A 13,613-nucleotide genomic window follows, 5' to 3' on the forward strand; every position below is an offset into this window, starting at 1 on the left:
GATATGAGTATTGCGACTCCTGCTTTCTTTTGGTCTCCGTTTGCGTGAAATATTTTTTTCCAGCCCTTCACTTTCAGTCTGTATGTGTCCCTTGTTTTGAGGTGGGTCTCTTGTAGACAGCATATATAGGGGTCTTGTTTTTGTATCCATTCAGCCAATCTTTGTCTTTTGGTTGGGGCATTCAACCCATTTACATTTAAGGTAATTATTGATAGGTGTGGTCCCGTTGTCATTTACTTTGTTGTTTTGGGTTCACGTTTATACAACCTTTCTGCATTTCCTGTCTAGAGAAGATCCTTTAGCATTTGTTGAAGAGCTGGTTTGGTGGTGCTGAATTCTCTCAGCTTTTGCTTGTCTGTAAAGCTTTTGAATTCTCCTTCATATCTGAATGAGATCCTTGCTGGGTACAGTAATCTAGGTTGTAGGTTATTCTCTTTCATTACTTTCAGTATGTCCTGCCATTCCCTTCTGGCCTGGAGGGTTTCTATTGATAGATCAGCTGTTATCCTTATAGGAATCCCTTTGTGTGTTATTTGTTGTTTCTCCCTTGCTGCTTTTAGTATTTGTTCTTTGTGTTTGATCTTTGTTAATTTGATTAATATGTGTCTTGGGGTGTTTCGCCTTGGGTTTATCCTGTTTGGGACTCTCTGGGTTTCTTGGACTTGGGTGGCTATTTCCTTCCCCATTTTAGGGAAGTTCTCAGCTATTATCTCCTCGAGTATTTTCTCATGGCCTTTCTTTTTGTCTTCTTCTTCTGGGACTCCTATGATTCGAATGTTGGGGCGTTTCACATTGTCCCAGAGGTCCCTGAGGTTGTCCTCATTTCTTTTGATCCTTTTTTCTTTTTTCCTCTCTGCTTCATTTATTTCCACCATTTTATCTTCTACCTCACTTATCCTATCTTCTGTCTCCGTTATTCTACTCTTGGTTCCCTCCAGAGTGTTTTTGATCTCATTCATTGCATTATTCATTTTTAATTGACTCTTTTTTATTTCTTCTAGATCTTTATTAAACATTTCTTGCATCTTTTCAATCTTTGTCTCCAGGCTATTTATCTGTACCTCCATTTTGCTTTCAAGATTTTGGATCATTTTTATTACCATTATTCTAAATTCTTTTTCAGGTAGATTTCCTATCTCCTCCTCTTTTGTTTGACTTGGTGGGCTTTTTTCATGTTCCTTTACCTGTTGGGTATTTCTCTGCCTTTTCATCTTGTTTAGATTGCTGTGTCTGGAGTGGGCTTTCTGTATTCTGCAGGTCTGTGGTTCCTTTTTATTGTGGAGGTTTTACCCAGTGGGTGGGGTTAGACGATTGGCTTGTCAAGGTTTCCTGATTAGCGAAGCTTGCGTCAGTGTTCTGGTATGCGGATCTTGATTTCTTCTCTTTGGATAGCAATGGAGTGCCCAGTAATGAGTTTTGAGATGGGTCTATATGTTAGGTGTGACCTTGGGCTGTCTGTATGTTGACGTTCAGGGCAATGTTCCTGCGTTGCTGGAGAACTTGCGTGGTATGTCGTGCTCTAAAACTTATTGGCTCTTGGGTGGTGGTTGGTTTCGGTGCAGGTATGGAGGCTTTTGTACGGTCACTTATTACTTAAAGATCCATGTAGTCAGGAGTTTTCTGGTGTTCTCAGGTTTTGGGCTTAAGTCTCCTGCTTCTGGATTTCAGTTTTATTCTTCCTGTAGTCTCAGGACTTCTCCAACTATACAGCACTGATAATAAAACTTCTGTGTTAATGGTGGAAAGTTTCTCCCCTGTTAGGGATACCCAGAGAGGTTCACCGAGTTACATGGAGAAGAGGAGAGGGAGGAGGGAGATAGAGATGGGCAGGAGGAGAAAGAGGGGGACTCAAGAGGAGAGAGACAGATCTACGAAGTTGTCTGATCCCAGAGTGTTCTCCGTAGCCCAGACACCCACAAAGATTCACAGAATTGGATTGGGAAGAGAAGGGGAAAGGAGGAAATAGAGGTGTTCTGAGGTAGAAAACAGAGTCAAGATTGGGAGAGAATAATCAACACACTCGTGAATAAAAATGGGAGCTGAATATTGGATTCTTAAATGTTCACAATTTATATCATATACTGAAAAACAAAAATTAAAAATCTAGAGTAGAGGTTAGACTCTTAAAAATACTATATTAAAAACAAAAACCAAAACACACAAAAGAAATTTTAGAAATATATATGAAGTTTGGTATAAAAATAGGGCTTCTCTTCTTCTTTTTTTTTTTTTTTCCCTTTCTTCTGTAAGGTTATAGTGGATTGAAAATGAAAATTAAGGCGTAGTAAAAGGAGTGCTAGAGGGCTTTAAAAGAAATAAGAGAAAAAGAAAAAGAAAATAGAAGAGAAGAAGAAAAAAGAACAGAAAAAAAAGAAGAAAAAGAAAAAAGAAAGAAAAAAATTGTTTTGCCTAATTAAAAAAAATCGTAAAAATCTATGAAAGTTAAGGAGTAATGGGGGAGTAATAAGGAATTTTTAAAGGAAAATAAAAGAGAACCAAGAAAAAAGAAAAAAAAAATTTTTTTTCCCCTTACTTAAAAAAAAAAAAAGAAAAGAAAAAGAAAAAATATATCTAGGAATTTCTCTGGAGCTGTTGCGGTCAGTGTGGGTTCGGCTCAGCTTCAGATAGCTCCTCGTTCCAGCTTACACTTCTCGATATCTACAGGCCCTTCCGGTGTAGTCAGTCGGTGGTTTCTTCAGGGATTTTAATCTGTTGCACCGGTCCCTTCTGAAGCGGGTCCCTTTGTTTATTTGGGTTCTGTTGCCGGTCTCTTCCGCGCCTAATTTCCGCCCTGACACAGGGGGCGGAGGTGGATTCTTATTCAGGTAGCTAGTTCCATCGCGCTGCGGGGAGGGGCCGTGCGGGGAAGGGCCGTGCGGGGAGGGGCCGGCGCTCCCGGGAGAGGCTTGCGCTGTTTTCTCGGTCTGCGCTGCTCAGGCTCCGGGCTGTTCTGTCTGAAGCGCGCGCCACGCTGCGCGCGGCTCCAGCCCTCAGGCGATTCACAAAAGCGCGGCACACAAAGCTGGGCCCGCGCTCCGGCCCCACGCCGCCCGAGCGGCCCAGGCAGCCAGGCGCTTGACGGGCGCTCTCTCCCCGGGTGCGGCGCGTCTTCTGCCCTGCGCGGTCCGAGTCTCAGTCCCCGCCGGCGCCAGTCGGGCGTGCGCGCCCTCTGCCCTCCGCGTCCCCAGCCCCAGTTCCCGCCCGCGCCGGTCGGGCGCCCGCGCCCTCCGTCTCGCCGCGACCCTCCCGGCGGACTTCGGCCGCCCAGAATCTCGGTCCCTTTGTTCTGCGAACGGCCGGCAGTGTGTTCCGGCCGGTTAATTTTCTCTCTTGCTCTCCCACAGTTCAAGCTGGCAACTCACAAAAGCTCCCTCTGATTGTCCTCAGGGCGCTCAGGCCCGGATCCAGCCCCAAGTAATGCCGCCCGCTCCTCTCCGTTCCGCCCCCACTTGCTGGTTGCGGATGCGGGCGTCTGGGGTACTTTTCTGCTGGGAGTTGCTTTTAGGCTCGTAATCTGTGGGTTTTATTTATTCTATCCCTCCCAGTCAGATTCAAACTCTTGAGATTCCAACACTTCCCCCAGGCCCGCCAGTGCGAGGGTTTCCCGGTGTCTGGGAACGTCTTCTATTAAGTCCCTTCCCGGGACGGATCTCCGTCCTTAGCTCTTTTGTTTCGCTTTTTATCTTTTATATTTTGTCCTACCTCCTTTCGAAGACAATGGGCTGCTTTTCTGGGTGCCTGATGACCTCAGCTAGCGATCAGAAGTTGTTTTGTGACGTTTGCTCTGCGTTCTGTTATTTTTTTGATGAATTTCTAGGAGAGAAAGTGGTCTCTCCGTCCTACTCCTCCGCCATCTTGGCTCCTCCCAACACAGAGTTTAAATGACTTGTTCCAAGCCCCCAGCCTGTGTGTGGCAGAACCAGGACTCAAGTCTAGGTTTGGCTGGTTCCTCCTAGCAGGCTCTCAGGCATAGTTTTTAAAGTTGGATAGTTGCCCAGGAGGAGTAGGATTCAAGAAGGGGTCGTGAATGTCAAGGTCAAATTTTGCCTACTTGCTACTTTTCCCCAACTAAAAGCTGGCAAAGGAAAAGCAATTTGCAAAACACATGTGAGGCTCCTTGAAGCCCCCAGATTCCAGTTATTCAGACAGTTGCAAGATCTCTCTGTCTCCTTCCTTTCTCTGTTTTGCAATCTAATCTCTCTTAAAGGGATGTCAAACTTTCCTTGTGAGCAATTTCAATGGAGAGAGTCTGCCGGGCTACAGTCCACAGTGTTGCAGAGTTGGACACAACTGAAGCGACAGAACAGGCATTCACAACGTGTCTTAAGATTATACAGATTTCCTCCCTGAAGCATGCATTCTCTCTTATCTATCCATCTATTTCTATCTCTTTCTATCTCCTCCATATCTATTATCTATATATCTTTTTAATATAAGTTCTGAACATTGTACTAACTTTGGACTCTAACTAAAATGCACATGTCTTGCAACACTGATCTTCATTTATAATAGGAAATAGGAGAAATATTAGCAATCTTACAGATTCATGTGTGTGCTATTTTTTTGTTTTCTTTGCAAACATATTTCCTTTGCCTTTTCTTCCCTTTTTTCAGGATGGACGATGGCCGACTCTTAGACTACCTTATGAATCATGATGAGCTGATGGAAGAAAAAGTAGCTTTCTACATTCGAGACATCATGGAAGCCCTGCAGTACCTTCACAACTGCAGAGTTGCACATTTGGACATAAAGGTAATAAGAAATAGCAACCCTAGCAGAGAAATGGTTAAGTTCAACCTGCCAGTCATTGCCCTTGAGGGATATAAATTCTCATTTTATTTTATTTTCTTGCATTAGAATCCCTATGAATATTAAACACAAAATGGGTTGTCACACAATTTGTGTGTTATTATTGAATTAATGAGAACACATCAGAGTCACATAATATCTGGGGTAAGAGAAGGTAGGTAGGCTTTAGCCACTTTGTCTAACTTTATAGAAGGAATCACTAAATGTTGCTATGTTTTTCTAAAAGAAGCCCTGTTCCCCCCAAATAAATAATTTACTTTTTCAGTGCAGAAGGGTAGTTAAGACAGGATTTTCAGTGTCAACCAACTTCTCTGAAGTACCATCCAGCCTCAGAGTTTATTTCAGTTTGAAGCATAGGGAACATCCCACACACTACAGGCTTTATCAAAGAATAGCAGAACCGTGTTGGAGTGGCTGGAGTCCTACAGGTAGTCAAAACAGAGCTGAACTTGCCTTCTTTCTTCCCCACCTCCTTGGATCTCTGCAGCCTGAAAACCTGCTCATTGACCTACGGATTCCAGTGCCTCGAGTGAAGCTCATTGACTTGGAGGATGCTGTCCAGATCTCAGGTCACTTCCATATCCACCACCTGCTGGGGAACCCCGAGTTTGCTGCCCCAGAAGTGATCCAGGGCATCCCTGTATCCCTGGGCACTGACATCTGGAGCATCGGGGTTTTGACATACGTCATGCTGAGTGGGGTCTCCCCCTTCTTGGATGAGAGCAAGGAGGAGACGTGTATCAATGTGTGCAGGGTGGACTTCAGCTTCCCCCATGAGTACTTCTGCGGTGTGAGCAATGCTGCCAGAGATTTCATCAATGTGATCCTACAGGAAGACTTTCGGAGGCGGCCCACGGCAGCCACCTGCCTGCAGCATCCGTGGCTGCAGCCCCACAATGGCAGCTACTCCAAGATCCCCCTGGACACCTCCCGCTTGGCGTGCTTCATTGAGCGTCGCAAGCATCAGAATGATGTGCGCCCCATTCCGAACGTCAAGAGCTACATTGTCAATCGGCTAAACCAAGGCACGTAGCCATCCCCCAGCCCTCGTGGTTTCACATGGAAGTGCAGTGTGAACCAAAGTTAGACTGAATGTGTCTGTAGATAATTCTGTCCATCATTCACTCCATGTGGTTCTCTGGATTGAGAGATGTACCTCTTAAACCTCCTCAGTGGTTTTTCAAAGTCTGAGCAGCAGTGAAATCACTCTAAATCCAGGGACTTTCCAGAAGGTTGTTCAGAAGAGATACAGATGTACAGAGTCATGGAAAGTATTCAGAAGAGAGGCAGCGATAACAAGAATAGCAGCTGTTATGAAATTTTAATTGTGTTCCAAAATGAGTGGTTAACTTGGCAAAATATAAGATCACTGAAGAAAGTATAAAGGTTCCTGCCTTTGCTGAAATCTTAAGCAAGAAGTTCTATTTAACAAAGATGTCATGTATGTCAACTATACTGGTTTAGATTACTTACATATAGTTTCTTAATAGGATACATGTACACATACGGTAAAAATATATCACATTCAACTTTCAGAGTTTTATAATATAGAGATATATATGAAATCAATCTTAAGTAACTTTGAGTGCTCCAGTTAAGACAGTAACTTATGTACCGAAGCATTACATTGTTTTGATTAAGCACAATTAGATGACAGTTTTGTTTTTTTTTTTAGAGCATTTTATAAATCTTGTATAGAACTCTTTTACCAGAACCTGTGCATTAAGAGAAAGCAATGTTACCCTTTTGCAATCTGTGAGTGAGAAGATTTTTCTCTTGGTCACAGGTACTTGACTAACCTAGGTTCTATTTATGAAATGCTATCCCCAGATTCACTGGCAGCTCAGAGTTCCTCTGGCAGGAAAGCCGGCCAGGGAATAAGTCCAAATATAGAATGAGTTGTGGGGCTATTTTTTATGTCTACACTTGGTTTGAAATAGGTAACGAATAAAACAGGTTCATACAAAAGTGCAAATAGAAACCTTTCCTGCAGTTCCTGTGAACACGTAACAACACTTTCTGATGTCTTCTGCAGCTGTAGATTGCAGTCCTCAGAAAGTTAGCCTGCTTTATTTCTAACCCCTTATAGAAATGAAGGGGTGCTTACCAAAAGGAAGCAGCCATATAGGCCTTTCAAAGGCCTGGTCCCAAGTCCTTTTCGAAGCCATGGTATAAAATCTGATACGTCATCCTAGCAGAGCATTGAGTTTTAACTGCGATGCAATATCTATCACTGCTCAGCCACCAATATTTCCCTGGACTAAAAGGACTAATTGCATTCTGAGGCTGATGCTGCTTTCTGGTATATATTCTCCATACAAGATGGTTATGAACTGCCTTTTTTTCCACTGGTGGAAAAAAAAATTAAACCTGGGCATTTCATGGTCTCTTTCTTTCTCCCCCCCCCTTTTTTTTTTTTTTGTTTTTTGGGAGATTTTATTTTTGTGTTTTTGTACATGATCCATCCTTTGTTTCCTAGTTTTTAAAATTACTCTTATGCAAATGCTATTTTAAAAAATATAACTTAAGTGTCTGTTCAAATCAGGTTTAATGGCATTGCTTCTCTCATAAAAAGATGAGAAAATTAAAATCATGCAGCACAGAAGTGCAAGCAGAGAGTTTACGAAGGATAAATAGGACTACAATCCTATCTTAATGTAGAAGAATGATGGAAACTAAGCCTGAACTTTAATATATAAAAATACTTATTCCCGCAGTGGAAATGTAGAATTAAAAATGCTCATCATTCTTTTCCATTGACTTCAAAGTCAACTTCTTCATCCATGCTCCACCTCATCCCATCTAAGATTATAGACTAATAAATTAGTAGAAAGTACAAGCAATAAGACTATATAGCACTTATGTATTTTCAGGATTAACCAAATAAGTGGAAACTGGTTCTGACTGTATTTGTTTCCTAGTTTTCGAATGGCCCTGGGCCACCAAGGCTACTTTCTCAGAGCTCTCTCTTGACTAACCCTTCGTATTCTTCATTTAAACCCATAGTTCTATACCAATACTATATGATAAAATATTTTGAAAGTTTAAGCAAGTTTACTAAAAACTCTTTTAGTAAGCATGTCTTTGTTATAAGATACAACATAAAAGAAGAAAGCCTGGTCCCTCGGGCTCATCATGGGATAGATACAGGCACTGAGGATTCCGAATATCTGCACGGTATGGCTTGGCAAGTTATGTTTCGTCCGCTGTGGATGACGACTAAAAAGCCCCCTGATGAATCTTTATGAGTTTTTATGACCATGTAGGAGACAAGCTGAGTTTTTGCTTGAGAAGGACAATGGTGTCCAGACTACAAGGAGAGCATTAATGAAATCATGCTGTTGGGAGGGCAAGAATGTTAGAGCCAAAGCGTTTATAACAGCTTTCACATCAGAGTTGAAATGGTCCAGATGGAAGGCTAGTATGGTTTTGTTAACTGGAGCCAAAGTACAATCATTAGAATAGAATGAATTTAATAGGGGCCCCAAGAGAAAGGGTATATATTTTATATGGTTTGATAACTAAAGAAGGCTAACAGGGAGACATCGTATCTGCAAAGCTCCTGGTCCTTCCCAATGAGGATAAGGTGATTGCGTTCCTGATTCAGGAATTCTCTTTGGCAAGTTGGAAATAACAAGGAATCCCAGAAGATGGGGCTGGGAAATATACTCTAGTTGCTCTGTGGGCAACTGCGGTAAGGAATGAAGGATTAGGAACCCCTTTCTTGTACCTGTTTTGGCAGAGATATTTATTACTTTGTGGTAGAGAAGAGGGGAGAGATGGGAAAATAGTCCCCTTCTTATTATGGTAATTTTTGCAATTAAAACTTAACTAGGAATCAGTAAGAATGAACTTCCAGTTGAAATGGGAAAAATAACATTGGTTAAAGTCACAAGTTTCTTGCTTGGCTTATATCCATTGTATAGGGTTTTGGGTTTTTTTGTTTTATGAGTGGGGTGCAGAAAGAAGGAAAAGATCAGGGACAACTCACAATAATTTTTTAAAGGTATATATAGTAATTTACTACATCTTTTACATCGCTTTCAAATTAAACAGATTTATATCCACTTACAGTTGAATGTGAGAAAATTTTTAAGAAAAAAAGTTGTAGCGTTGGAGGTGTCCTTCAGGCCTCTCAGAGCCATGAACACTCTTGGGGGAACAGAGGAAGCAGAGGAAAAGCTGGCTGCAGCGCTTTGTGGCTCACAAGTCTTTATAAATAGTAGTGCCTTTCAGAGGGGAGGATGGGAGATAAAGAAGTTCATTGTATTTAGATTGACTGATATTGCAGCATTTTTTCTTTAAAATATCTTTTAAATGAAACCATCTGAACATAGGGTGAGCCCAGGAATTCTTGAGTTTCAACCTCAACTGTTCCTGATTCGTCCTTTCTTACAGAAAGTCTGGTTTTTTTCTGCCCCAAATATCCCCATTGTGAAAATGGGAGTTGGGGGGAAGGAGGGAGGAATTAATCTCATAGGAATGTGGGGAAAATACCTTAGTTGGGATGTCTAGAAAATACTTGGATTTTTTAAAAAGTGCTACACACTGCCAGTGCTAAGAATTTTTTTGATGGTAACTTTGAACATTCCAAGATTTCAATATTCATGTCTTTAGATACCATTTACAAACTCATGAGATTAAATTCTGTAAATTGATTTTAATTGGAAGTACTAGGTGCTCTTTGTCTGAATGTTTTTTTATCTTAGCCTGTAATTTCAATAATTTAAAAACTTATTTACAGAAAAAGGTTAGGAGGGCTGATGAAGTGTTTGTCAGTAAACTGTTTTCTCGAGTATGTCTTATGGCAGAAGCACAGAGTAAGATGCCCTCCAAAGTAACCACGACTCTCTTCTCAAGCTTTATAAAGAGAAAAGCCCAAATAGCCACTTTCCTCACTGGGAGGGCAGAGAGGAGAATAAAATACTTTCTGATATCACAACTCATTTCTTTAGAATCTCACAGGTTTCTATAATAAGAGGCAAATTAAATGCACAGGTGTAGAAATGAACTGTTAGTTTTTGGAGGGAAAACTTTGGATCTCTTTCATTTTTTTTAGATAATTAGATGTTCTGGAAGTAGCATATTTGTTTTTCCATAGTCTCCATGATTTAGTGCTGGTGAGTCAGTTGTTACTTTTTTCTTGCCTTGTGGAAGAGCATGGACATTTAGATTTGCGAGACTACGAAGGGGCAAATATAAACTAGATGCTGGTTATTTCTGTATATTAAGTAAAACTTTGTCCCATAAATTTGAAAGAGGAGGAAATATTTCAAACGTGAGGGTCTTCATAGTAGGGAAAAAGTGCAAACTCACCACATCCTTGTTCAGTTTTGAGAAATGTGGGGCTTATTTATTTCCCTCCTGTGTAGCATCTCTGTGGAGTCTGGGTTAGGCAACCACAGCATGTGAGCTTTCAGTGGGTTTATTTGCATTACAGTTTTCTTAGCTATTTAAAATCTAGGGATCATTAGGAAATGAATAACTAAGGTTAGAAAAGATAAGATTTACCCATTCTCTACTAAGAAAAGGGGAACTACTATGTTAATATACATTTTCTAAAAACTAAAAGGTTCTTTGTTTCATTAATTCTAGAGGGTTAAAAACAGCTGAAATTTGTCCATAGCATTAGATGTCTTTAATAGAGAATATTATTCATGTGAGAAATATAAACAAAAATAGTAGAATACAGTCCATATTTTCTATGAAAGACATTTATCCCTTATTTTCAATACATGCAGAAGTTAGAGGAGAGGAAAAAACAATTACTCTAAGACAAATTTTCATTTTTAAGGGACATTTATGAAAAGATTGAAATTAATACTCATGGGCTATTGTGTTTCCTGTTAGCCTATTTGCTAGGAGATTCTAAATTGTGGTCAGATTTTGTTTTTATTCAGATGAACAAGATTAACTGCTTATTCAGATAACTGTTATTTTGGATAGTGAGGATAGCTGAAGAAATGGAAAAGAGTGCAAATGAATTTACTAGCTGAGGAATAGCTAGTGTAAGAGTTACATCAATGCCTGACTTCCATCAAGAAATGAAGCCACATCTTGGGAGTATTATGGGGACTGTCACTATGATCTCAAAGACTGTGGTTATGAATTTGAAGGTAACAAAACATACATCTTCTCTTACTAACTTAAGCCATATATGTCATCTCTATGATTGATTTTTTTTGACCCTGGTGCTTTTACTTCTGTTTCTGCCAAACTTTGGCCTACTCTATGGGGAAGGTGAGTAAGTAAAACTAGTAGTTAGGACAAATGTGAAGACTGTGAAAAAACTAAACATGTTCTTAAGAACGAGATCCTAGTCAGAGAACAGTAGTGATCAAAGTGCAAACTGTTGGAAAATATGGATATATGTACATCTGTACATGTATATAGTGTATAATATGTATGTATATGTTATTGCTCATATGCAGAAATCTATCCATTTGAAGACAGCCCAGGTGGATCAGTTTTCTAGTAGAAAACCATTTAGGGCCATTCAAAACCATTAGGGCTGATGGGTAGAGTTAGAGTCTACTCATTGGGGATTTATTTGCTGTCTTTTGATGCTACAAAGCCAAACGAACAAAGCTTGAAACATAATGGGACCATCATTTAAGTTATTGTTTGCCTAGAGTCAGAAGAATATATTTGAATATTTAACAGTTGGTTTGCAAATTTTATTGGCACCTCTTGGTTTTGAGTGATTCCTCCCCACCAAGTCTTTTGAGAGTTTGGGGGTGGGCTTCTCTGGCCATTCAGATAAAGGGCCTTATCCATAAGTGGACAGGTTTCCCCATAGGGACCATTACACATATACATATAAGTACATACTTCCATCAGGCTTGTAACAATTGATTTAAAATCACTCCACAGTATTGATAAATAGCTCTATATTTTCAAGGTGCAGAAGAATTCCACAGCCTTAATTATTTCAGTGTCTTGCTGGTCTGCCTTAAGTGTATCTTCTGGGTTTTTGGTTGTCTCATTATTTTTAAATTTTTCTGCAGTTGTTCATTTTGTATGCACACAATGTCGTTTTGTAAAGGTAGGTTGTAAATATTTTATTTGTAAGTCAAAATCACTCATGTGTAATGTTGTAAAGTGATGAATTGCTGTCTTGTTATTATCATTACAGTAAATGTTCTAAGTTATGGATGAAGCTTCAAAATGTACATCTCAAGTTATGCATTCCTATAAATATACTATATTAAAGATTACTTCTGGTGGTCTTTTGTTCTTTCGAATTAAAATGTCCAGTAAAAGAAAAGAATAATTTTTTTGTTCTTCCTTCAAATATACGAAAGCCTTTGACAAGATGAAAATATTGCAGTTTTATTAAATCACATTTTGCCCAGTATTTTGAAAAGAAAAGAACAATTTTGTAGCCTGAATACTCTAAGGCATTTCTCTATCTAAAAATGCCAAATAAGCCTCAATGTGTGTTGTTAACTTCATTCTGGTGTTTCATTTGGCAACTTTGTTAGAAAATTGTTAGGCCATATGGGATGGATCTCACAAGTTTACACAATATATTGTGAACTCCAGGAGTCTGGATTAGACTATGCAGACATAATCAGGTTTTGAAAGAGTCTGTGTGTGCCACCCAAATGCAAATGAAACTAATTCATAGTATATTGTCAATTAACTAGAGTGTGTTAAAATTAATACTGTAAAGGAAAAATCTCATTTAAAGTGGAGGGAGGAAGCCCTGAAGGAGGAGCTCTGTTGCACACACCAGCACATACCACCCTGTGCACCTTATTTTACCTCCCCGGGTAGGAAGAGGTTTACTTAACTTCCTTAGCATGAGGATGGAAGATTTTCCTTGCCCACCAACAATGCAGCCAATGAAAAGCAACCAAGAAACTGTCAGGCCCATAAGAAACTGTCACCACCCTGAACTCTTGATTTACTCCAAAGAACTTTCCTTCAAAGCAAACCCTCCCAACTTCCCTGGCATCTTCATAAAGTAGCATTCCTCTCCTATGTTCTCCAGGATTGCTTATGGTTTTCCAGTTTCCATGCCGATAATGCAATTCCTCTGCCATTCCCAAGTAAAACTCATTTGGCTGGTACAGTAACTGGCCATTTTACTCTTTAGGTTGACAAGTATTAGGGATTGAAGTATTATGATTAGTTTGTTTTGCAAACAAGAATAAAAATATCTTAAAGTTTGGTTTCTATTTCATCAAGATTTTACTGCATTTATTTGAAACAAGAACTGTCAAAAGCATGGGCTCCTTCACACTGGCTGGTAATCTTGTCTTCACAGAAAACACAGACATACATAAAGAAAATAAAACAGAAACAGCAGAATCAATTTCAGTTCAGTTCAGTCGTTCAGTCGTGTCCGACTCTTGCGACCCCATGGACTGCAGCACGCCAGGCCTCCCTGTCCATCACCAACTCCCAGAGCTTACTCAAACTCATGTCCATCGAGTCGGTGATGCCATCCAACCATCTCATCCTCTGTCATCCCCTTCTCCTGCCTTCAATCTTTCCCAGCATCAGGATCTTTTTCAATAAGTCAGTTCTTCAAATGAGTCAGAATCAATTTGATGAGTGACAACTATAAGCCTTATGGTTTTAACGGTAATTACCTTTAAAGTATTGCCATCTACCCACAATGGGAATTTCCTCTAAGGAACTGATTTGTGAATACAAAATATATTTAGATTTTCACACTGGCTGGCATGATATTCCTCCTAGATAACCTTGATAATACCAAAGTATAAGTTCATCTTCCTCGTTACTTGGAACCCGGAGCCGCGCGCAGCGAGCCCGCCAAGCCGCCGGAAAAAGGG

At 40.2% G+C, this 13,613-nt stretch overlaps 1 protein-coding gene across 8 annotated transcripts in view; it reads left to right on the forward strand.

Annotated features, from left to right (window-relative positions):
• Window positions 1-11,998, forward strand: part of KALRN (kalirin RhoGEF kinase) — a 678,650-nt gene extending 666,652 nt beyond the window's left edge. For all 8 annotated transcript variants that reach the window (XM_065943374.1, XM_065943379.1, XM_065943376.1 and 5 more), the window contains 2 exons: window positions 4,614-4,752; window positions 5,297-11,998. In XM_065943374.1, the coding sequence (XP_065799446.1) occupies window positions 4,614-4,752; window positions 5,297-5,842 (685 nt within the window). In that variant the 3' untranslated portion in view covers window positions 5,843-11,998. The remainder of the gene's footprint in view (window positions 1-4,613; window positions 4,753-5,296) is intronic.
• Window positions 11,999-13,613: the final 1,615 nt, after the last annotated feature.

Source organism: Muntiacus reevesi, chromosome 8, assembly GCF_963930625.1.
Source record: "Muntiacus reevesi chromosome 8, mMunRee1.1, whole genome shotgun sequence".
Classification (NCBI taxonomy): Eukaryota; Metazoa; Chordata; class Mammalia; order Artiodactyla; family Cervidae; genus Muntiacus; species Muntiacus reevesi.